This window comes from Anas acuta, chromosome 15 (genome assembly GCF_963932015.1).
Source record: "Anas acuta chromosome 15, bAnaAcu1.1, whole genome shotgun sequence".
Lineage (NCBI taxonomy): Eukaryota > Metazoa > Chordata > Aves > Anseriformes > Anatidae > Anas > Anas acuta.
In genome coordinates, this window is record NC_088993.1 from 9,811,995 (window position 1) to 9,838,713 (window position 26,719).

The 26,719-nt window shown below is 41.2% G+C and overlaps 1 protein-coding gene across 3 annotated transcripts in view; it reads right to left on the bottom strand.

The window, feature by feature from the left end:
* The window catches only part of SMG1 (SMG1 nonsense mediated mRNA decay associated PI3K related kinase), a 66,169-nt gene extending 44,900 nt beyond the window's left edge, over positions 1-21,269 (bottom strand). Inside the window, exons 1-5 of one of the 3 annotated variants that reach the window (XM_068698803.1) lie at positions 20,949-21,269; positions 17,537-17,606; positions 11,921-12,084; positions 7,846-8,001; positions 3,201-3,337 (exon numbers count right to left, since the gene is read on the bottom strand). In XM_068698803.1, coding sequence (XP_068554904.1) covers positions 3,201-3,337; positions 7,846-8,001; positions 11,921-12,084; positions 17,537-17,556 — 477 coding nt within the window. In that variant the 5' untranslated portion in view covers positions 17,557-17,606; positions 20,949-21,269. The remainder of the gene's footprint in view (positions 1-3,200; positions 3,338-7,845; positions 8,002-11,920; positions 12,085-17,536; positions 17,607-20,948) is intronic. The other 2 variants (XM_068698802.1, XM_068698804.1) reach the window with 2 other exon arrangements.
* Between the last annotated feature and the right edge of the window lie 5,450 nt (positions 21,270-26,719).

Sequence of the window (26,719 nt, forward strand, 5' to 3'; positions counted from 1 at the left end):
AAGGTACTATCAAGAAGCTCTTTTGACAGGTTAATTAAAAGATCTGTTCTCTTTTGTTTAGAAAAACATCAATCTTCTAACACGGTGATGTTATTTAATTTTTGTTAAGTTCTGAGCACTGGGAGGGGGGGAGGTCCACATACTTGGCCCCTCAAAACTCACACAGACATTTTAAAAGCGTGCCTGATGTCTGCAAAAGAGGCTACAAAAAGAGAGGGGAAAAAAGACATCTATACAATTTAGAAGCTGGAACACAAGGGTATTACATGGCAATGGCACTGCCTAGTTACTTTTACTACTTCACTTTGTTCAACACACCTACATTTTGACCCCAAGACCAACAAGAACTCTGTTAAACTAAATTTAATGATGTAAAGAACTGCAAGAATGACTGCTAGGTTAAGAACCATCCTTTATGAAACATTACGCTCAACACTGTGGGATCACTTGATAGCTGATCTTGTTCTCATTAGCTAGCTGGGAGAAGTTTTAAAAAGTTTTTGTGACAAACTTTTAATGTTCTGCCTGCTTGTGAGTACAAACTTTGTCACCACCAAGTTAGGCATCAGAATGGCAACTCCTGCATGTCCCCAGAAATAAAATAAAAATGAACCTAACTTACAAAAAAAAAGAAGTGTTTTGTGAATATAAGAACAATTGTTTTTTAAAAGAATAGATTTTGAAAACATTTACTTTCCAAGCCCCTGTATTAACAAAGATTTTGTTTCAAATCGAAGCTGGACTACTAGCTAGGCTTGCACATGGTCTGTCTGCTTATGCCTATGTGCACAGAATCCAGATCACACCTTTTGGAAAACAGAATTGCCAATGGTCAATTAACTTAGAGTAACAGAAATAGCCAAATTTTAAATATGGATAGAAACAGTCACCTTTTGCAGACAGATTTTAGACAGACAACTAAGCTATCACAGCACTGCCTACAAGTGTGTATGAGGGTATTTAAACTTTTACTTTAAACTCCTGCTTTCACATGGGTAACTCTTAAAGTCATTGTTCCCCCCCACCATTCCCCTCCCCCAAAAATAAAAGGAGAGGTGTCAGACAAAAACCTCTTAATACTTTACTTCAAGATAAGTAATATTAAATATTCATATCCACACTGGGACATACTTTTATACCCCCTGTATCCTTCAGAAACACTTGAGGATATTAGAGTTCAACAACCCATTAAAAACAGAGGTCTAATGAAACAGACTGACTTTGTTCCTCCCCTACAAAAGAGGATCCACATACAGAGGTGTTTTTTTTATTTTCTCATTTTACACAATGCCAAAAAATCATGGGCTCCCTTTCAAGTTTAAAGGACTTGAAATATATATATTCGCCACCTGGAACATTACATCCTAGTATTTTCCAAAGAGCACATTGTGTTTCTCCTCAGATGCTTGATAAACATCAGGAATCTTTAAGGATTCAGGGCTTCCTTATGTTGCCAATATTTATCAGTATCTACTAAGATGATTACTACAACCAAGATGACTGAAAAGCAGAAGCCGGTACCAAGCAATTGTTTTCAAAAGATGCTGCAGTTAATTTTTAATACCCGTAGACAGAGTTTAATCTCGCAAATTTCAAAAACAGATGGCCAAATAGATAAGTATGCATCAATTACTGAAAAACATGGGCTGCAACTGTCACACTTACACTCCTCCCACTGTAAAAGTATCTTCTACATAGATATTGACAAATTCACTGCCTTTAAAACATCAAACCTGTAGCATCAAATCTCTGCAACACTCCCAGTGTCAGAAATTGTTCCTCTGTCCAAAAGCAACTTCAACGGAAGCAAAGTGTTTTTTGTATCAGCAAAGCCTTAGTGAAGCATAAGCCAATGATGTTACACGCAACAGACAGTTTAACAAAGATGCTGCCATCTTCCTAGAAAAAAATCTAGAAAAAAATCTGTATTTATGAAAATTCTGCAATATTCCTGTTTTTTAAAAAGCAAAAGGTAGACCTGTGCGGTGTCAAGAGTTAGACTTGATGATCCTTAAGGGTCCCTTCCAACTCAGGATATTCTATGATTCTAAAACGAGAAGTAATTTCTTTTCCATGAGATCACAGCTTTGCTCATGAAAACCAGTAACATGCTATCAGTCTTGCAACCTAAATCTGGACAAATACCCATTACAACAGCTGACTTGAAATAACCGTACACATGCCTTGAACTCAAATTACCAAAAAGATGTCATAGTGATGTGAAGCCTCCTACTCGTTCTACCAGTCTCCATCACAGCTATGAGCACACACCATGTCACAAACTCTTCCTGTTGAACAGCTATTGAGAAAATATTACAACAAAACAGCACCATTCACTTCTCATGTTCTCTGAAGTTAACCTCTACTTGCAGTACCTTTGTGGTTCAAAGGCTGACAGGTAATGGTCAATTAACTAACTGACAGCTAATTGCTTTGAGCAACTTTATTCCAGGTGAGATTCAGATTTAAGTGAACATTACTGTAAGACTAATTATAAGAAGACACTTGAATATAAACCATGGAATCAAAGTATTTTTAGTATTTCCATTCTTCCTCTCAAGAGCGGATATTGGCTTGTACCACATAAATAATCATCCTTCCAAAAATGAGGTGTCATATTTACTCCAAAGGATTAGACTGACTCTTCTTTCTTGACCAGCATACAGGAAGCTACTGAAAGAAACATTGATATTCATCTGAGGATGCTACACGAATCAAATGGGGATAGTATGCTCCTGGATAAGACAGTAAGAGAATTTCTCCTGTAACTCAGTTTTTGTATACATTTAGCCAGAAAGCTCAGTAACTATAAAATGAGCTATGCACGAGACTGTAAATATATCCGCGCATTTTTTATTTAAAATACAGAAACAGCTCTTGAACACGATAACAGCATGTTTGGTTTGCTTGTTCCTTATTTTCTTGGTAAAGGATCTAGAAGGTATTTAGAAGACCAATCAAAAAATCAAACAAATGAATGCCAGATTTACTTCTACAGCTCACATACTCAATATGGCAGTTTGTCTTAAATAATCAAACAATAAAAAGTTTACTGAATGCCAGAGAATGAACAGACAATCCAGGAATACACTTTCCTGGATTGTATATAAAATATTCCCCATAAACATACCCCAATACTCAAATTTTAAAAACACAGTTTTGTAAAAAGCTCCACTGCTGGAAAAGTAAAACCTACTAACCAGTTTGTTTTCTGGTTGCTGAATGAATTCTTTCAGTTGCTTTACAGTAGCCAGTCTTCGGTCTCTGTCGTCTTCCCGAGTAATCCTCCGAAGAAGATTTGACAGTCGAGACTCGTCAGAATAAGACAACGATCGCTCTGAAAAAGAAAAGACAATTATTTCTTGTTTCTACAGTGTTCTATCAACAATAACTATATTGCCTGAAATGGGCATTTACACACTCAATAAGACTTTAGTTTATTAGCTTTTTTTCCTAAATTACTATAATTTGTCTTAAAGCTAATATGAGGAAAACAAAAAAAAAACAATTTAGCTACCAAAATACTTCATCTCTTCCAGCAGACAGACTAGCACCTGACTAGAATGATTTAACCTCATCAAGGTTAAAACAGATTTCTAGCTGAACATATGAATAAAATAGTTCAACAAATAATATTTAAAGCAAACCTTTTGGAAAAAAAAGAAAGCAAGCTGTTTCTTGAAGCAAAGAAACAGATTTAGGCTCAAGCGACCACCAAGAAATAGCATTTTCTCTGTCATTTTGGCACAATAAAACAGATTACAGTTAGTCTTCTGATACCTAGAAGGGTTCTGCTTTGAAAAGGAAAATATATACACTTGATCTGTAGAGGAACAGAAGCATATATCTGTGCAAAGGTGCAGCGGCTACTCATTAAATCTTTTACTTTAGCGGATCATAATACAGGAGAACTAGCAGCATCCCAAGAAAATGGAAAACAGCATCTTAAGAAAACACTTCCTGCAAGTTGACCAGCAGAGCTACTCATACTAGTGAAGAAGGTCACAACCCGATTTCCCTGATTTAGATACCAATTGCATTACATTCTTCCTAAATTCGTATGAGTAACTCCTCTCCCTTTTTCACAAGAAGGAAGCAAGGTTTCTTTTCCAAAGATTGACATTAGATATTTTTGTGGTGATAAAGATCAGAAGATTCATGGAACATGAAGATTTTCTTAGTCACTGTGACTATTATGAGAACACAGAGGGCTACCACAGATGACTGATCTCTGCTATGTAACACATCAGTCATTCCCACGAGAATACCTTTTGCATTATGGTCATGAAGAATATTCTCAACCTTACTTCCAGGTCTTTATTTTTTGAATTTTAAAAAAGTACACGAATAAAATCAGCTTTAATAATCGGTTTCTCACCAGGCATCAGTTTAAGCAATGAACTTTGAAGACACCTGACATTCTGAAAGATTAGGGAGGCTTAGCAAACATTAAAATAGCAAGATGAGTATGAGGATCAAATATACATTTTGTTCCTAGCTAGAACATCTACATAAGACATGCTGAGATGTTATCTGACAGGTATGAAAAGAGCTTGTTTCAAGATGTTACTGATTTTACAGAAGACTAAAGCATTCATATCCACTGAGGAAGAATTACGTTTATTTTCCCTTGCTTTATCTTGAACCTGCAGTCTTTGGTAGTGGAGGAAAAGCTGCGTGGCTGGTGAGAATCACACAAGGAATCATGATCAGAAGAGACATCTTCTGAAGCTATATTTGAGGTCTTCCTGAGTGATGTTGCCATCCCAAGAACTACAATCCACACTAGATGATTGCTCGCATCTGAGGATCACCTTTTATTTCAGCCCAGAGTTCAGCTAGCAGCTGTAGCTGAAGGCTTGCCTGCCAATGGTCAATACATAGACAAACTTCAGAAAAGGGGAGCTGGACTCATATGGGAAAAAGAATTCAAATCAGCCTTGGAAAAGAAAGAAAAGGACTGCTACAAAGGATGCAGCATGCCCAGTGGTGTCCTACATCTATCATTTTCTTGGTAGGTCACTAGACCTTTAGGGAAAAAATTATATTTGTTTTGAAAGTTCAAATGGAATTGTTTAGAAACAAAACATGCATAAACAAGAACGAAAGTTCTTTAAAAGCTTGGTTAGGGTGGAAATTAATTCAGACTACAGTACACATAAAATGTGCAACTGGTATCCATAAATAATTCCATGCGAACAGTCTAGTAGGAAAATATCCTGTCATACATTAAGCTTTCATTCAGTAAGCTGAACAGAATCTACACGTCCTTCACTGCTACACTATCCACATATGAAGCCTCTGAAAACAAAACGATGAATCTATTCTTGAACAACTCAATGCACTGACAGCCCCTCAACGCAGTCCTCTCCTCTTCAAGAAAACAGATGTGGCTCATGAGAAAGAGAAATGCCTACTCTGCAGTGTCTCCAGCTACACTCTGCTGAACGCTACCCTGGACCACAGTACGTGTCACCTGCCTCTTCTTCAACTCCCATCTTGTGCTGACCCCTGACACTTCACAAGCACAAGGGAAAGTACACCAGCACGAGCTGGGTTAGGTCACTAGATACTGCTCTTGAAAGGCAAAACAGGATACAGTGGTTTGGAAGATACTGAAAGCTAGTATTACTATTTTTTTATTATTATTATTAATAAACAGACTCTAGATCTTCGCAAGTTATCTCCTATCCCCTGAAAAATGTTATTTGGCTCTTCAGTTTTAGAAGAGCCAAATTTTTTGTTACTTTTTTTCTGAATTAGTCCAGTTTCCATGAAGCCTTGAATTAGTTAAATCCACATCTTGCAACTTTTTAGTGTTGTCTTCTCTGTGTTTATCTTTTTGCTTATAATCTCTTCATGGAAAACTGTCTAATTTATTTTGAAAACATTGCAGTGTCCTACATTAAAAAAAAAATCCTAAAACCAGAACTGTATAAATAAACCTACCAAGGTTACTGGTAGAAGAGAGACATTTCACTGCTGCTAGAACAAGACATCCTGTTCAAAACTCTCTACTAAAAGCAGTTTTTTTTTTTAAATCAGTTACTGCCTGATAAACATTGACATTACTCCATAAAACAATAACCATTAACTGTCTGTTGAGCCATAATCATGACCTAAAAAAAAAAAAGAACAGAAGAGAATACAATAACCATCAACATGACTGACGCTATCCGATCAAAGCACTGGTCAATGAACACCTGCATAAGACTTCCATTTTGTGAAAAATCAGCAAAGTGTCAGCCATACGACAACTAACTCACAGAAGACAGCCATTTATATTTAAACTTTCCGAATGCACACACCTATCAGACAGGAAAATATACAATTATTTTCAGAGATCAATATAAAATATTTCAGAGATCCTGTTGCAACATAATCCCAATTTACAGAAGCTATCAAAAAAATCAAAATGACTTACTGAAACCTAAAAGCATCATGAAGACACCCCAGTTAACAAGGAGACTCAAAATCTGACATCTAGAGAAGGACAAAATACATATACGAGCATACAAGTCATAGGTAGTGACTTCAGCCATACAAAATTAACATTTTACTGATTGAAGAGTTGCTCACATACACAGAACACTGAATTTTCTGCCAATACTAACAGCAAATTCCCCCACAATTCCATTACTATAAGTATAATTTATACTTAGTTCTGTTGGACAATTCTCTTTCCTCTGCACGTATGTGACTTAAGACACTAAGTACACTGAAAAAATTTAATGTGAAGATATCAGAACAGGATTACAAAATGAGAATTTAACCCATTCCAAAGATCAGGCCTTTGCAGCAGTCATGTCACTGCTTGCACCTCAGTTCCTCCACCTGCAAAGAACACTGAATAGGCTTTTCTTTCACCTCTAAAATGTAAAACCCCACATCCCTGTATGTTTAAAAAGTATCTGGCATAGAGTAGTCATAGTTTTTCTGTCAGTGGCTCAGCTACCACTTATAAATTATAAGTGATGCAATAAATGACAGTGCTTAGTCATAACTGAGTTTCTATTTTCTTTCAAATGTCCTTGGAACAGTTTTTAAGAAACAAAACAAAAAACAACAAAACAAAAAATGCACTCCATGATTTAAACCCAAACTGTGGGAAAAGTAAAGCCTTTCTTCTCAAAATACATGCCCAGCATTCTTGCACCCTCTTGCAAGACCCTTCCAGGTTCCCTTTCGTTTCCTCCTCTTCTGCCTCCAGCTCCTCCCTGGTCTCTAATCTTCAGCTGAGCAAGAGGTAGCACGAATTGTGGCTGGTTCAGGAGTACACATGCACTGACTAATCAGCTAGTACGATGCGATGACTGTTGACCTGCAGGCCAGTGAGAACAGATAACGGCTGAGCTCGCCGTTAGGCATTTTCCCACACTAGGGACTCTATTGGCGACTTTTTACCGAAGCATCAATTTTCAACAAATCTAAGAGCATATTCACTGTCCTGGAGCCCTTGGTCTCTCTGCCAAATTTGGCCACATTAAGGTATCAAAAGCTTTTAGAAGGAAATTGAAAAACTGATAGTACAAGCCTTCTAGGTGAGAGGTCTAACCCATGCAGGAAATCTTGGTGTAGGGAACAGTTAATATACCTTTCTTTTAGCCTTTCTAGAATTCCACTTCTTACCTTTACAGAGAAATAAAACAATTTAGAGTTTTTTTTTCCCTTTATGTTTCTTTTAGAAACATTTCTAAAGATGACAGTTTCTGTCAACATCATCAAATTGTACATTACAAAAAAATCCACATAGGTTGCCTAACCATAATCAACTTTTCACATTCTGAACACGAGAAGTTGCCAAAGGAGAGCCACCTTTTCTGGAAAAAATTGTAGAATCCTTACCCTGTGATTTCCTCATGTCTTTTGTGGCTAAAGCACGATTCCCATGCGGAACACTGGTAAAATCAGGATTGGTCACATTGTTAACTCTCAGCTCTTGCCCCAACGACTTCCGACCATAAGTATTTTCCCCAGATCCTCCATTGACACTGTAGCCACCTGTGGGAGAAGCAAGGTGAGATTAAAACAGGCTAACAAACTACACATTTAGTAGGGTAGCATGTTCTGAGTTATTCATTCATATGCAAAGCAACAGTCCTAACCTCTACCATATTCTTTAGTTTCCCTTTTCACTTTCACATGCAAAAAAAATTTATTTATTTTTTTTTAAGTTTCCAAGTCACACATTTGGAATTTGATCATTCTTTCATGAATATGAAACCTCACTGCAATAGCTTTTTTAAAAAATAGAATTGTTGTTTTTTGTTTTTTTTTTTTTAATAGATTTCACTGTAGTCGATGTTCTTATTACTTTTCACCTTGTATTTTACAAGGCCTTTCACATTGACCTGCTATTAAACAAGGCCTAGATGTATTCACGTATTTCCTCTTTGATTATGCAAATCAAATTTCAATTCTGTTTTCATTATAAATTCACAACACAGCAACAGTAAAATGGCCAAAATAACAGAAAGCTTTGAGAAAGTCATGGATTATTCTAATGACGACACCCAAATTGAACAACTTTCCTTGAACACACAACAGTCAGTATTTTCACACATTAATACTGACATTATCATAAAAAATTGTATGCAATCCTACATTCTCCCACTTGAGATAAACATAGTAAATCTTCAGTAATGATACTAAATAGTAATAAGTGTGTCATTTAGAGTAATGCAATCATTTTTACTCCTAGATCCCCAAGTATCTACATACTCAAATGATGAAACCGAGTTGTTTTTTTTTTGGTTTGTTTTTTCCCTCCAGTCTGCCACACCACTTTGAGGGGCAGGTCCTTCCTCCACACTGTGGAGAAATGAAATTGCCCACTGAACCTCTTCAGTACTTCCCTCAATGTGTTAGAGCTCACGTTTGTGGCCAGCTGCACAGCCAGCTTTCTAAAGCGCCCTCCCTGCTTGAGGCAGTGAAAAAATCACCGAAAAAAAATGAAACCTGGAGCAACAAAAGATATGCAAGACTTCTTTCAAAAAAAGGTATTTCCACAATTCCACCTGCAGTGGTACATAAAAGTAAGCCTGGGGGCAAGGAGAGGTGGCTCTGTGTAAGAGGAGGCAACCTTCTGAGACTGAAGGATGGATAAAAACATCCAAACATCAAGGTGAATCTGGACTTTAGTAGATGTAAAAAAGAAATGTCATCTTGAAGGCAAAATTTTTGATAAAAAGAAGCTGAGAACGATCAGTAGAAGTCTGGGCAATTTTACACTCACAAAACTGCCTTACCATTACAGAGACTCCTATTCAAAATCTCAGTTATAGTTGGTTACACCTATAGTAAATATAATTTATGTTTATTCTGATTTACAACATTAAACTACATTTTTAAACAAAGTAGCATGTATGCCACCTTAACATTACTTTGTGATAACAAGCCAACACCACCCTATGAAGAAAATGACATCTAACAGCAATAATAGTTTTTATGAGTGTAGAGAAGTATATCAATAGAATTCAAAGCAACAAAGAAATTAATTTAACTGGAAACATCAGATAATCATGCATTCAGAGTGGAGACAACTATCAAAAATATACATGCTACGAAGTACAGACAGAGTTCTTGAAGCTATTTCATACACTCCATCTAGTGCACAAAAATATCCCAGTTGCTTTTGGATTCTTGCTAAGGAATTGGTATTTGCTACAATATTTCTGACATTATTTGAAATGAATTAAACCAAACCTACATTATCTCTTGATGTATACATAGTACATTTTTGGTAACAATATCAAACATAAAATTGCCATTTTTTGAATAATTAGAAACAGCAGGGCAATAATTAGGTTTCTAGGCATTAAGGCTGTAAATATCACATTATTATTCTCTTCAGACAGTTATCTGTTGGTCTGAAAAGTTTTTCAAAATCTTTAATTAAAATTACTCTTAAGTTAAATAACTCAATTTAAATATCAAATCTGAGACCAACTAAGAATACAATGAGCTATGTCACTTATTAAATTTAGCAGAAATACACAGATACCACAACATGGATACTAGTTGTTTTTTTTTTTCAGTAAGGATGAGTACATTATATAGCAATAAAACCAAAAGGCAGAAAAATGATGCTGAAAGAGAGAATATCTCATCTTTATAAGCAAACCCCAGGAGGCCTTTGATATAGTTTAAAAAACTTAAATCTGCAAATTCACCTGTCTTATTTTGTAAAGTAAAGTAGAGAAGACAAAGGGGAGAGATCTAGCTGCAGTCTTCCAGTAATTAATGTGAAAGATGGTTTAAAAAAAAATCTTAGAGATGCAGAGCAAAAGGACAGGAGTCAACAGTCATAAATTGTAACAAGGGAAATTTGAACTGGATATGAAAAAACAATTCTTTACCAGGAGAACTAAACAGGCTGCTAAGGGAGGGTGCAGAACTGCCCAGCCTTGGGGATTTTCAGAACAGAACTTCCAGAAATGATCAAGTTGGAAGTAATTTTTATTTTCAATACCAGTAATTGGAAAAGTTTCTGAAAGATTCTATGTCTATTATGACATACTGTCATTTGGGAGAGAAAAGCTACAAGTTCTTAAGATGAAAACTCCATGTTGGCAGACTCCAGCAGAGTAACTGAAAATTCTCAGTTAAAGGCACTACTCGGCATCTGTAAGCTTACAAGTTTCTCCCCAAATAAAAATGAATTAGAAATACCTGAACTCTGGTTTTACAGTACAGAATATCCTAATCATCTCTTTTCAAGTCACAATCAAAATAACTGAGATAAGGTGCTGAGCTAGCAGAGCATGCCCTGTAAAATACAGTACTTGAGGGAGAGGGAGGTACATTTTCTTCTCAGCTGGCACTTCCCCAGCATCTTCACAAAAAACTACCTTACTGAATTCGTATAAGCCTTACCATTTCACTATACTCCTACCACATTTCTAAGTATTTAAGAATAACCTAGCATGTTTGAATCACAGTAGAACTCTCCACATTAGCAAACACACTGATAAATAAATGTATCTGCTTTCTAATAAGTTTCTCTGCTAGGAAAAGTTTCTGAAAGATTCTATGAAGCTCTGAAGGTTCACAAAGTATGCATATAAACAAATACCTGTTTCATGCTCATTTATCCTACTCACAGAACTTATTCCTTGTAAAAAAATAAATTAGCATCACTGCACTCGGCTGTGACTTTCCCTGAGATGCAGAATGCAGTTGTTTACAAAAGTTGGAGTAGACAAGATGGGGGAGTGTAGATGCTTCTGAGGTTCCAGAACAAAAACTTCACACTAATATTACTCTGAGATCTGGAGTTCACTGATCCTGCATGTCTGAAGAAAACGTGGCCTAGGAAGTGATTGTACAAGTAAAAAAAATACTCATATTTCATCTCTGTATTAGAATTCAGAATACAGGTTTATTTTTCATAATGGATACTATTTTAAATTTTCAGCTGTTTTTTAGAGAAAGTAGTCCCCTCCTCCCCAAAGAAAAGAATGGCAGAAAAAAAGTAGAAGTTTCCATTCACGACAAAACATAGATCTGATCCCCAAATTAAGATTCCAATTTGCTTCAGTAAAGCTGCAAAAATTGTATATCTGAGTAGTAGACCATTTAATCAGGCAGCCTATTTTCAATACCAGAAGCACTAGACACTATGCAGGAAAAAATTACAGCTTCCAGACCAGACATACCCAGAACACTACTCCTCAGGAAAACGTGCTTAATCTGCTAACATACTATGACTTCTCTCTTATTCTACTCTTAATGCAATGGCATATTGTCTCACCACTCACATCAGCCACAGCTTTTCTTTGATCCCTGATAAAAGGGGATTGTATCAGCTCACTGCATATTTTTTTTTTTAAAGGAAATAAGGTTTCTCAACCATTTCAAGTTTACTGCCTTTCTCTGAACGTCCCCTCGTTAATTACACATCAAACAGCAATCTGTGTACCTTTTTCTTCATTCTGTATGTCAGTGTGGACTCTGATATCATCGTGTCTTTGTCGAGACACCACAGCTGAATTTGAGGGTTGTAATCCATAGGAGGCAGAACTGCCCCGATCTCTGGATGAGGAGTATTTTAAATTGTCCTGGTCAGCTGATGCACTGTCAGTTCTATAAAGAGAAAAATATTTTTTTTTATGTATGGGTATAACAGGAGTGGGATTCACATTTTCACTTTTAAAAGCAACATACTTAAATGACAATCCCAAACGCATCTTCCTGTGTTAAAAAATGTGCATGTCTAGCCTGCTTTTTAAAAGGTGACCTTAAATTCACATTGGGATTAGAATTGATTAATTAATACAACCGCATGCAAAGAAAATGCACTCCAGTGTGTCAGTGCCATGTGTCAGGACATTCTCAAGTATATTTTCAGTTAGATGTCCACACAAGATATAAGGACAAGTTACTTCCAGAAGGGAAAAATAAAATACAGTTAGGAATAGCTCTATACCACACTGTCTGCCGTTTGTGGAAGTCATTACTAATCCACAGATGAACATTTACATAATACAATATGGGCCTTAGTGAGCAATGCAAAACCAGTTAGTAAATGGAGGTGTTACCAGCATGTAACTGATCATCAATATAGAAATAACATACTGAGCTTTTGCAGTTTTTTTTTGGCAAAACAAGAAAATAGGCTTTACTGCGGAAAAAAATGTAATGTAAATTAACAGCTGTTATCCTTTAGAACAACACCTGCAAATAAGTGATTTTTAAAAAAAGATCTGCATGAAGCTTAAACAACTCGTATCAGAAAGCCAGTTATATCCCAAAACAAACTTACAAAGGACAAGGTGAAAATTATCAAGACAACTGGCCTTCCTGGACAGACCAAGTGATTTTGTTTTTAAAAATACCATTACTTTAACGTAGTATAGCATTCGTATGCACGAGATTTCAGATTTTAAAATAAACCAAGCACCGTAAATTCATTCTTTCAAGCAATACTGGAGGTTTTACATTAAAAACAGTAAAACAATGCCATCCGAAACAAAAATTGGCAGAATTTTGTACATCTCAGATATACCTGAAAGCACACTATTGAAGTTACAGCAGTTTGTGCGTTTTGTTTTTTAAGCAAACTCCAGAGCTTTGGATAGCTCATACGGTTATTTAGCAAAAAGCAGGACATGTAATTCCTTTTTGCTGCTGTAAATTCACTACAAGTTCTTGGGAAAAAAAATATTTCATTTTTACTTTTTAAAAGAACACTGTGTTTAGAACCAGTAGCAAAACTCGGGGAAAATGAATTAAATACATCTCAAGGCCAAAAGGGAAAAACAAAGTGAGATAAAGATTTTTGAAAGCTACTGGTACTTCAGCTATCTCAAAGGCCTGCTGTTTTCAAACACAGCTCTTCCTCTGTACGACTGGAAGAGTAACATCATGAGGGTTCATATTTGCAAAGACAATTGAAGAAAATCTCCAGGTATTTTACTACCCCTTTGAGAATGTTAAAGATGATATACTATCAACTTGGATGAGGGTTCAAAAGAAGAAAACTGTACTTCTGCCCTTTTCTCCGAAGCATCAAGTTCAGATCCCAGATAAAACTTCCACAGTGAAAGGCTGACCCTAGGTTCGCTTGGCAGGTGCAATTGCCTTTTGCTCTTTCAATACAGACATTAGGGCTATTTTCTTCATTCAGCAGTCACCCTGGCATCACAGCTACTGGTCTGTCGACCACTTGCTGGGACTACTGCATCCAGCAGGCTGCTCCACTGGAGATGCAAAGCCTTGCTGCAACTCTTGGCTCGTGACAGTCAATCAGGATTGCAGAAATACAGCTGGACCTTCATCACTCACCTAAACTATGTTGAACAACCAAATTCTCCAGGGTTTCTTCAAATGGTATGAGCTTTAACTGTGCTTACAGCATGTACACGTTCTCCTACTAGTTACACAGCCCCCAGATTTTTTCCCTGCACTAAAACCTCGAGGGACTCCCAGCCCACTTTGAGGAAGGGCAGTCTCTTACAGAGAACTCAGCTTGGTTTAGCCTTTCAATGAAAGGCATGGACAGATTTTCAATTAATAAACTTAAGTACTGATGGGTTCTTAATAGCATACCTCCCTCCCCAAAGAGCATTGCTTTTTTTCTTTAGGGTGATGTGCTGTATGCTGTATCATCTCCAACTGCCAAGCACAGCCTGCAATTCTCAAGGCTGACCGCGAGCTGATGAAGCATTCAACTCCAGAGACTGCGTACCCCAATCAGCTAGAGGACAACACGTGTTCTCAGCTAACCTCGGCACTGCTTTTCAACAGTCTGTAGTATTTCCCATTGTGGCAAAGTACATAAGGGCATTGTTTCTCTGGGAAGAACTCCACACTTAATTAGTCCTGTCTTTGGGAACAGATTTCTGCAAGCTAACCAGCTCACAGCTCGTCACCCCACCAAAAAGGTGAGTAAGATCTTATTTAAAATACATCTTTTCCCTGCCACATATCCCTGTAAGATACACTAGTTCCCACCGAAGACATTTTTCCCACTACAACAAACGTGCAGCTTAGATAACCAGCAGTTTCTGCCCTTTCTTTACGACACAGAAAGAACACCCCATGGAAAGATATTGCTTTCCGCAGAACCAGGTTCTGGGACCCAGCTGGCCTCCAGGATCCGCCGTGACCTGAAGGGTTCTGCACGGAGAGAAGCCTGGAGTCAGATTCACCCACTGCAGGCACCCCAGGGGACAACAGGCAACACAAAGGACAGTGCTCCTGGCTGTGTGCTGCCTGCCCGCGTTTCAGCAGGGCATTTCTCCTGCCCACATGGCACATCTTCCACTGTGCTGTGCCAGCCGGCAGGTGAGCTTACAGGACAGACATAACACTCGCTGTCCTCTTTCAAAAGGCGTCTGTGTAAACACAAATTTATCACCTACATACGTTGATGCTGTCGCTGAAGTGAACGCACACGGCACACCAATAAAGTCAACACAATGCTAGCAACCGATGAGAAGAAGTACAAACACAAGCATGACATTAGACAATGCTGGAATGAGAAGCTGCAAGAATGAACATGACATCGTATTGAATTGTAACTTCAAAAGCTTAATTGCCACTTCGTGAGATGCTACTTGGCTTTATTTCCACTTAAAAAGCTCTCACTGATGAAGTGAGTTTTCAGTTGGGCCTGGTGGAAGACTTCCCGACAGCCACCAACACAGGCCCAGCTTTCTGCACAGGCTGTTTTCACAATGTCACTTACACAGAAGGGATCATGTTCAATTTTCCTGGAGGGCAATTTTTAACTTGGTTTTATCTGTCAGGAAATAGTTCTCCTGCCCAAATATACTGAAATGGTCGCTGCAGTTCCCTCAGAGAAGGCCACTTTATTTTCTGTAGTTCCAAGGACACACAATAGGAACCCTACACACCCATTAGTGGACAAGGCCATCCAATCCCATCAGAAGTATCAGCAAGGTTTACTACACCAATTTGTAAAACTGAAGAAAGCATGGCTGAGAACAGATAGCTTAAAAAAAGTCTTTATCTAGAATAAGCAAAAATAGGCTGATCAAAAATATTGTTTCTTTGGTTGTATGGAAACCTTGAGAATTTGGGTCCAAGAAACTTGTAACAAGCAATCTGCCATAGTGTTCGTTATCTGTAATTCTTTCTGAACGACTGTACCATATGGATATTATTTTGAGACAAAAACTGCTTAATTATTCTATTCTATTTTACTTTATTTCCAAGTACACACTTCAGATGAATGATTTATTCTGATACATCCATCGTGTACTAGAGATCTTATTTAAGTCAGTTTGATTATTTGCCAAGTTTATTTGCTATCATGCCTATCAGTTCTTCACTACTTAAAATGTTTATCAATAAAAAATCTAAAACACAGTGACTGTACCCACTCAAATTAACAGCTTCCCATTAAGTTCCCAGCCCTCCTTCCACTGGTGTGCAGAGCAATGACAACCTTCTTTCGCTCTTCCCCCCTGCATTTACCTGTTTTGCCACACTCTTCTCGTATTGCTTGAGCCAAGCCCCCAAGCCTGGCTGAGCTCACCCCAAAGTCTGGTTTTGTTTCTACTCCTGCGCTGAGAGAAGTTCAGCAAAATTGTAAATGGCCACGTTTACTCCTACTGAAGTAACAGTGAGTCCCCTTTTTTCCTCCGGCAGTCCTGCCACCTGCACTGCTGGACAACGACCTGCAGTCACGGCAGCTTTTCCAGTCGGTTCTCAGACTGCATCACTGCTACTTACTGAGTAGCTCACCAGAATTCCCTTCTGTCCTGGGATGGGCATTAGGAGGGAAGGTCAGGGAAGCATATTCTGTTTTTATTCTTCCACAGGCATCTTCTGATAGCCCTTTTTGGGCCGGTTAAATCCCTGGCCTGCTCTTGCCTGGAAGCCTATCTGCTCTCCAAGCTTCCTTCACTTCCCACTGACACACTTTCGTGTTCTTTCATCTTTCGCACATCTTGGTCTCCCCTGGCTTCACATTAAAAACAAAGGCTTTCACATTACGAACTTCGGCTCCCCCATTTTACCAAGGAAGAAAAAAACTAAACAACCACCTCCCCAAACCAAAAAAGCTCTTTGATCTCGTACCTTCCCACCTTATCAGCATATTCAACAAACTCAGATGTGAAAGGAGATCAAGAATTACTTGTTACCGGTTCAGAAGTGAACCCATTCCTGTTCAACATCTCCCACGCAGTCCACTGCACCTCTTCCCGAGGTTTCCCTTGACCTTTTCATAATCACTGTCAAAACTGATACTGCAACTCATTCTCTAGCCATAAACTTGCCTTTGACATCTGGGACTGTGTGGTCTCTCTGTGTACATATATACACATTAAAACTCACTTCCTTTTTTATTGCAATATACACAGTTACTAGTTCTTGCTTCTTGTAAAAGACACACCTCTGCCCTTTACAGTCACAGAAAACAAACTGCTCCAAACACTGTTTTCTTAGCCCATTTCCTCTGATGGGTCTCTGCACTCCCTGCTGATACCTCCTGCTCTGACTCATGTTGAACACGGGGAACTTGTCCAACATCGCTCTCCTGCTTAGGAGACAGCTACCTTGAAGGAGAATCATATTTTCCTGTCTTCTCTTATGATTTCTAGACTGGTGGAGACCTAGAACATAACTTGGTTTGGCAGGCACTGTGGTAACAGAAATTAGGAATTCCTAGCACTGACTTACATTTCACCAGAAGGATACACTGCATTTTCAGGAACAAATTTCAAGATTGAATCTGTGTCTAATAAGCCACCTCCAGATCTTCTATCACATGTTCAAGACTTTCTTTTTCTCTTCTCCACATACACCCCTGCTAACCTGTATTATTGTTAGAGAGCCAGAGGTCCTGCTAATTAAAATCTTACCCCTTTTCTCACTTTGGCCTAAGAACAAGAAAGCCATGGCGCGCACAGCACTTGCTGCCCTGCCACCCTCCTCTCTCCCTCCTGCTCAGTACAAGTGTGTAAGAACTGTTTTGCCACCCAGAACATTTGCTATGAAAGAGAAGCATTACTTATTTTGCTGTATAATCAATCTTCAGTACTACATTGAATCTACTCTGCCATACCTTGACCTTTGCACTGACATGAAGTTATTTTTTTCCCCCAGAAGTCATATCAGGGAAAACACGGGACAACCTGTCAAACAAAAAGGAAAGGGAAAAGAATGAAAGGTCTAGAAAGCTGTAGAGATTGGAAGAGGTGGACAGGATATCATCAGGCTTTCTCAAAACGAAGAACTTTCTCAAAACGAAGAAAAATCCACAACCACTGCCTTATTGTTCTGTCACATATACCCAGAATTTGTCCAAAAAGCTTTGTGTTGCTATTAATTTAGGGCCCGGCACACCTCTGGGCACACACTAATCTGTCCATAAATATGAGCAGAACTTCTCCCTCTGTAACACACAGAGGATCTATCAGTACACACACCACAGTAAGACCAGTCCATATGCATCTGACAGATACGAATTAAAAAAGAAAAAATCAATTTCTAATCAAAAACTACTCTCCCTTAGAGAACCGTCCCGGCACCAACTTTCAGTTTGACCATTTTCACCCCAAGCCCCAGTGCTTATTAGCATTACTAAAAACTGAGAGGAATCTAGACCTATAATGGCAATTATCTAGTCACTTTTACACACACACAAATGTGTCTGAAAGCACAATCCGTCTGATAATACACCCAGGCATCAGGAGCTTCCTTCTCAGCCCACAGCAACTTGAAACAACTACAACATTTTTCATTATTTTAGCCACGTACATCCCTTCTTCTATGCCCTGAAAAAAAAGCATTTACCAGCAGTATCACCTGTGCTAAAAGAAACTAACAGCCAAGAGAAAAGAAAGAGGAAGGAAACTATACTTGGATATATGCTGCACTGGGGGGCTGTCCAAGAGCACATTCAAAACAGAAGAGAAACACTCACTGCCCAAAGCATGGGACAGATCTCCTTTCAACAGCCCATGTGAGTCACTTAAAAATTAGTTAATGCCAAAACAACAAAGATGAAATTAATCTCTAGTTCAATCTCAAAGGTTAGTGTCGACTCACAGGTCCCATACAGCCAAAGTTACCAGTTTGAGATTTAGAAACCATACGCAAAACACAAAGAAATGTGAGAACTGTTTGGAACCGGGTGAACACTTCTAATTCCTGGGTTCTCTCACCTGACTAAAAAACACAAATATTTAAAGGAAGGGTCACAATGGAACTCTTACAAGTATCAGTGAAGAGGTGTTTCTCCACAGGAGACCTGATTACACAACCTGATGGAAACAGACCTAGACCCCATCCACACACCACGAAGTTCCCCCTCCTGCCACACTTTCTGTAGTGCTTTCAGCTTTGTTTTTCATGTGGCTTTTCGGATAATTATTTTAGCAATGCCATCTACAGCACCTGTACTTGAGAGTTAAACTACAGCATGAGGAAAGGAACAGAATCAGACACACAGGGAAGAGACTAACTACTTAACTCATCCTTTTCACCACGCAAAGTATTTCTGCGGCTAGGTCCTTATTCTCACCCCTAACACAACTGAAACCCCCGCAGGCAACGGTTTACTGGAAAAAGTCTTTTTTTCTAGACACTGCAAGACAATTTTAGGCTAAAACATAAAATCTGTGACAAGTTAATGCATCCAACCAGGGAGCATTTATAGAAGCCATCCACTGCAAAGACACAAGGTGTACACCCAATTTCTTCCACATGGGAACTGCAGGCGAATGGTTAGCGACCAAAACTCAGGCTGCAGCCCACAAATCTGAAGCAGGGCAGTAGTTAAGGAGCAGGAGAGAGACCAGACTGCTACATACCAAAAAATCTTCACTAAGAATTATATGCTATGTCACTGATAAAGTTTACTCCTTTTAAATGTGGAAAACATTATAAAATCATACAATATCCCGAGTTGGAAAGAACCAGCAAGGATCATCGAGTCCAACTCCTGGCTCCACACAGGACCACCCAAAAATCAGACCCTATGTCTGAGAGCAGTGTCCAAATCCTTCCTGACCTCTGGCAGGCTCAGGGCCGAGACCACCGCCCCGAGGAGCTGTTCCACAGCCCGACCACCCTCTCAGTGACGATTCTTGTCCTAACACCCAGCCTGACCCTCCTGTCACAGCTCCATGCCGCTATGGTAAGTTATGTGACCAAGCAGCTCAACAGGAGAAGAAATTAGAATTTAAATGACCACGACACGCACACTATTAAGAACCGAATACTCGAGTCCTTAGCATTACCCCTGGAGGTGGCACCGCTAGCTGTTCAACCACAAGGCAAGCTGCTGTCATAGTAAATACCGAAGTGACATCTGTGTTTCGCAAGATCTACCTTCATACCCACCCGTTTTCCCCAGTCCAAATCACACGTGGCTGGGACTGTCATCGGTGAATACGTTCCCAAGCACATGGCCCTAACTCTGTGCTGGCAATTTAAAAGCAGGATCCCATATCACACTAAAGTTTCAAAAACAGTAAAAAAAATCCCCAAACTTCCACATTAAAAAATAAATAAGAAACACCAACAATTTCTCCACAGGAATGCAGACTATTAAATAGCAATGCTAGGTGGCACAGCAAGCACGCCGGCACGGGGTATACCCGAGGTGATCGAGGCCCTGACCACGCTCTGTACACCTGACCGAAGATGTCACCAGGCCGGGAGTTTCACTTACTACAAATTAAAGCACTGGGCACAAACACACCTTTAAACCCAGCGCATTGCACAAGCTCCCACCCTGCTTTCCTTACAGCTCCGCCACTTTCCCCAGCTGAGGAAACAATAACCCTGTGCTATTTCGTTAACCCGCACCAGCGCTCCTTCGGCCACCGAGAACCAGCCTGCACAAAGCCCCCCCGAACCCCCCAACCCCTGCAGGCCCCCAGGACCCCCACCACTACCCCATGACCACCCCATGCCACACCAGGACCCCCCCACCACCACAGGACACCCCCCCTCGAGTCCCCCCCCCACCATCACCCCAGTCCCCCTCCAGATTCCCCCCACCCCCACCAGACCCCCTCACCCCACCCCAGGCCCCCCCACCCCTCCAGGATCCCCCTCACCCCTCCCCAAACCCCCCCCTAACCTCACGGGGACCCCCGCGGAGCCGCAGCCGGCGGGGTCCATCCCCCTCAGCGCCCTCCCCGGGACCCTCCCACGCCGGCCTCACTGACAGCCGCGGCCCGGCCCCGCGGCCCCGGCTACCGGCGGCGCTGCCCGGCTCCCGCCGAGCCCCAGCGGCGCCCCCCGCCCCCTGCACAACCCCCGGGGCCGGCCCGGAGGCCCTCCCCCCCCCCCCCAAGCCCCGCACCAGGCCCGGCAGCGGCCGCCGCCCGCCCGTAGGCCCCGCAGCCAGGAAGCGGCCCCGCCGCCGCCCCGCTCCCTTCCCCGTCCCCCCCCCACCCCTTCGGCCTCCCCGGGGGCCCTGCCCGAGCCCGCAGCCCCTCAGCCCCTGGCGGGGCCGTGCCCACCTGGGTTGCCAGTCATTCCAGCCCCGCGGGTGGTAGTGCTGCCTGCTGCCGGTGCCGCTCAGCCGAGACCCCGGGGCTCTGCGGCTCATTACCTTGCCCGAGACGGCATGGCCGGCCGGGCAGCGGCGCGGGGCGAGGCGGCGGCGGCGGAGGAGGACGAGGAGGAGGTGAAGGAGGAGGAGGAGGAAGGGGAGAGGCGAGGCGAGGCGCGGGCGGCTGCTGCTGTCTCACACCGCAGGGAGGGGACGCGGCCGCCGCGGCTGCTCCGGCTGCTGCCCGGCCGCGCGGCACGCCGGGATGGCGGACATGGGCCGCCCGCCCCCTCCGCGGGGCAGGCCGGGAGCCAGGCGGCGGCCGCTCCGCCCTCGGCCCCGCGGGGACGGGACGCCCCGACACGGGGATGCCCCGCGCCTCAGCGCCGCCTCGAGCCCCTCAGCGCCCCCCCGAGCCCCTCAGCGCCCCCCCGAGTCCCTCAGCGCACCCCCGAGTCCCCCAGCGCCCTCCCACCGAGGCCCTCAACGCCCTCCCCTCCAAGCCCCTCAGCCCCCCGGGGGAGGCGCCGGCTTGGCACAGGGCACCGCTCTCCCCTCCTTCAGCCGCGAGGGTTGAGGGGGGATCGCCAAGGAGTGAGAGGAGGCAGCCCCACAGTGAGGGGAGCCCGGGGAGCAGAGATGCCTCAGGGGGAGGGCTGCTCGCAGCCCGCCGGTTGTGAGGGGAGCCAGCCCCCAGCTGGGGTCATTCCTTCATGTCCCCGTGCTGTCACTTCTCCCGGGGCTGCCTCTTCTCGCAGATCACTAGTGATAGGGCTAGAGGGAATGGCCTTAAGGTGTGCCAGGGGAGGTTCTGGTTGGAAATGAGGAGACATTTCTCTCAGACAGTGCAGTCAGGTGTTGGAACAGGTTGCCCAAGGATGCGGTGGCATCACCATCCCTAGGGGTGTTCAACGAAAAGTTGGATGTGGTGCTTAGGGACATGGTTCAGCGGGTGACGTTGGCAGTAGGGTGACGGTTGGACCGCTTCCCTCTCTTCCCTCACCACTCACCCATGCCCAGGTTTGTCCCTGTGAGGACGTCACCCATGCAAGGCTGCCAGGCAAAGTCTGATGCTTGGCACTGGTCAACAAAAAGCTGACTAATCCCATACTACTAGTTTCTCCTTTTTCCAGCTGCCAAAACGTGCTTCAAAAGCAGACCAACAACACAGCCTCTTTCGAAGCCAGAATGGCCTCTGTGTAAAGCAGCTGCCACATTCGCTGGGAGAGTGGTTGATGAACGCTTGAACGCTGTGTTGAAAGCCTACCTGTAAATTGGGAAGGCAAACAAATCTGAGGGCTGAAAGAAGTCTCCACAATTTGATAGATATTCTGGACACATTTCCCAAAACATGATGTGAAGATTGTCTCAGGCATATTTTTATTTCTCCTGCAAAACCTGAAAACTTCCATGAGTGCATATGATAAACCATATTCCTGACTTCAGAATATTTCCTTATTTATGAAAAATTTTAATAGCTTAGTCAGATATTCAGCAAAGAGACCTGAGTAGACTGAACTATTTTAACTACAGTATCCTAGATTTGCCATCGCTGGAGGACTGAAGGAGCCTTTTAAATTCCTACGTGCTTAATAAGCCAGGGTTCTGCTGGTGCCTTGGCTGAGACAGATGGCATGCTGCCGCCTCCCTTGGCTTCTGCTGGGCAGCCATGATCCCACTGATACGGGCCTGTTGGCTTCTAGTCCATAAGTAATGCTTGCAAGACGTGCACGGATTTCAGAAACAGTTCCAGGACAAAACAAAATTTATCACGAGGCTTCATTGTGGCACAAGTCCTTTTTGATGCAGTATGACCCAATGCCCATCAGACTACACTTCAACTGTCATACGCATGTATATCTTGATTAAGAGAACTGGTTTTGTGAAAAGAATCAATTCCACAGGCCATGATAAATAATTTTATTTTTCTTTTTTACAATTGAGATGGACAGCCACAATTACACAACACACAGCAAAACTAAGTTTTCATAAGTATAGCAACAATATTTGCTGCAAAGTTACTCATGCTTTCAACAAAATATAACAGATCCTCAACCACTGGTGATGCAGCAGGAGGTTTTTCTTTTTATTTCTTGACTGAGTAGTATCCTAATGGTAACAACATAAATCGCTTGCAGGGAAGGTAATATCAGAAATGTATTTTTAACTACCTTTCAAGCTGATTTAGCGAGGGGAGGCAAGAAGGAAAGTTGGCACAAAATGACCAATAACTGCCTGCATATAGCAAGAGTTTAAGAAACACTGATTTATTGTTTGGTACAAGAAATTTTGTATCGGGAATCCTGTATTCTATTGGTGAATTTGCTGCAGTCTTGTGGTCTAATGCAGATCACTTCTGAGTGTAGTTGTCTGATGGATCGGTGATGATTAGTTCTCTTAACTGTTGTTATACACAGCCTTAAACACGTAAAATGCTATAGAGTTGCCAAATGCCATTAAAGGCATACTTGATCTGTTTCTATAAGGATGATTATGTTGTGAATTTCAGTAGTATTACAGATAATAGTTAATATTCACATCATGATCTGTGACATAGAGCAATAATTATTTGTATAGCGCTTTTTCTGTTGCAGATTTCACTCAGCCACTTTGCAAAGATGGATAAGGCCATTCAGGCACCACTTTATGGATGAAAAAGTGCAGGGAGGCCGAGGTCTGGGTTTTCAAAACTGCCTTCTAATTTTCTGTCCTGAATTTTGGGACTGCAATTTTAGATACTTAGGGGCCAGCACTGCCATCAGTTCAAGCTGCTGGTCCTCGAGTCTCACTAAATAAATAAGTAAATAAGATGTCTAAATCTGGATCTTCCCCCCCCCCAAAAAAAAAAAAGAAATGTATGGACTTAAAAAACATCCTAAATCTCAGAATGGGTCAATGATGCTCACAGATACATCTCCAGTCTCTCTCCCAAGTGTGTGCTCAATCCACTCGATCAAATGGTCCGTGTCCATCATAATGAAGAACTCTGGAGTGATGGAAACTGTGAACCACACTTTTCGTAGTTTATAATTCACAGTAGTGATTTCTCTAATATATAAAAAGCAAACTGTATTAATCTGAGTGTTATTTTTAGTTGGAATAAAGTGTAAATTGTATATATTTAATGTGCTTAAATAGGACATTAAGTACCATATTGGATCTTTTACCCCTTTCTAGTTTATTTCCTTACTGAGCAAGTATGTCTAGAACAATTAGCTAGTGATGAAGATTACGAGTCACTTCTGGCCCTTGGCTTGCTCTGATCCATAACAAAGCTACAGATTGAGAAGGAAAAAAAAAAAAAAAAAAAAGAACCAGCAGCCATGAGAGGGAAAAAGATGCTATTTCCTCTTCTAGAAATAGGACAGGAGCCAAGGAGCAAAACAGTACTTAACTAGAGCAGAGAAGGACCAGATGCCAAGATCCTGTGGCTTGAATATTGCAGATGGATGCCTCCTAAAAATTATAAAAGATTCCTCGAACAGTTGTTCCCTATACCTGCCAATTCTACCGCTTTGATGGTAGAATCCTGTTTTTATCAGTAACCCACCAGGTTTTCGGTTGAATGGCCCCATACACCACCAGCTCACTGTTCTCTTGACATTGCGGACTCAAAGCACGTGTGATGTGTGGCCAATCTGTACAGGCATGGAGAGCCCAGGGTGCCCAGAACATATTGTACCGGTGGTGCAGGCACAGCTCATCAGCGCATGCACAGGAGGTCCCTCAGGACTCCTACTGTTCTCTTCATTAAAAATGTCGGCAGGTGTAATTATCTATGGAGATAGTAGTGCTGAGCGAAGGTACTGTGTATCACGAGCAAATGGTGCAATCTGCATTGGGGTCTACTTTGTTCCATCCCAAAATGCTTTTCTTCCTTCATCTTTCAGTGTGTATTAATAAAGAAATACAAGAGAAAATAGTCCCCAAAGCAAGGTATATCGAACCATTCTAGGGTTTTGTGTTGAAAATCTTTTTAATTAAAAATAAATAAATAAATAAATCTTACATTTTAGAATTCCCTAATAAATACACTGTGAATGGAATACTAACAACAACAAATGTTTACCTTCTTTTCTTTATATAAAAGACAAAGGAAAATATTTTACCATTCTGAGCATTTATTAAACTACTTTGAGTGTAAGTGGGATAGCACATGGAGCCATCTGCTCTATTTCCTCAAGGTCTTTTAGAGGATAACTTTTACTGAACAGCATTCTTCTACATCAGCGCAATAAATATAATGAATTAAATTTGTTGCAACTCACATTTTTGCTTTACTGGATTTCTTTAAGGCTATTATTTGAAGAGGTGAGTGTTTTACTTCTCTAGGTAAGGTAGCATTAGATACTTCTGTATACAGAATATGAGAATATATTTGAGTTCCTATCACAGATGTTTGTTATAGTGTTGTTACACTACAGACTACAGAAGTCCTTGGTTGTGCATATAAGCTGTTTCTTGATGCTGTTTATTATCTAGATGTTTTGCTGTTTATTATTTATATGCTATCTTAAATATTCTAGACACCGCTCGCATACTATCAGCAATAGTCATCAGTCACATATAATACATGAAGTGAGCATTCCATTTAAGTGAATGGTACCTTAACAAGTAGTCATTCGAGTTATGTTGACCTGACAAATCCATAGCCTATAACAGGTTTAAGTCTTGAAGTATTTAGGTCTTGAAATGTCCAAGAAAAAATGGCAGAATAGTAAATTTTGTTCATATTATGTCTGTTAAATTTCAGCCAGGGCAAAAGCAGAAAGACAGACAGCCCAAAGTAGTAGTTTCCATGCTGGTCCTCAGGAGAGCACAAACTGCAACAATTTTCTTCAGAGTTTTGGAAATCACACAGAATGCCTCAGAGGAAAGTCATGGTATGCATGCAGCATCTTATGTAGTTCAACTGACAACATCAGAGCAACTCAGTTAAAAAAAATTATCAACATCTCAGAAAAATCAACCTCTTTGTGAAACAATCTCACATCCGATTGGTAGACAACGCTGGCTGAGAATCAAGTATGCTTCTACTCACGCCAAATAAATGCGCGCCACGAGCAGCAGTCCCTTCTCTTCTGCTCCGTAGGGCTCCGACCAGACTCCCCTTCCTCTGCACTGTACCCAGGGCCCTGCCCAGGGTGTTCTCTTACCTGCTGCAGGTTAATTCATACTTCTGCAGAAGTTGGCTGTTTTGACTCTTAGTTTGGGGAGATTCGTACTATTTGCATTATTTCTGGGGAGCCTGGACTAAAGCTTAATGAAAAACACAGCATCCTGCAAGAATGAGAAGCTGAATCAGGACTTATGAGAAATTGCATATTATGAAATGCTGCACAGAGCTGGAACAGAGCTAGCGTTAACTGTACTGCACTGCAGAAAAAGACAAAGTTGGAGCAAGAAGCAGTTTTCTCTTACTGTGGATGCCAAGAGTACAAGACTTACACAGTGAAGTCCTCCTCAAAAATTAATAGTGTACTTGATGCTGTGTTACCTTTCCAGTGAATCTGAGAGCTTCCATCTGGTGAAATAGCTGCCCTCCCACATGAATTTTCATGCTCAGTAAACCCAAGTTTTTATCATGTTTGCTGAAGGGGCAATTTGAAAGAAGCTGCCAGGAAAGTATCAAGCCCTTAAGGCATAATAAGCCTAGGGAAATTTGTTTGGATGGTGTAATGAATCCAACTTGTTAATTTAGCTCAGTTTGGTGCTGATAGCAGAGAGCTGTGAAAATTA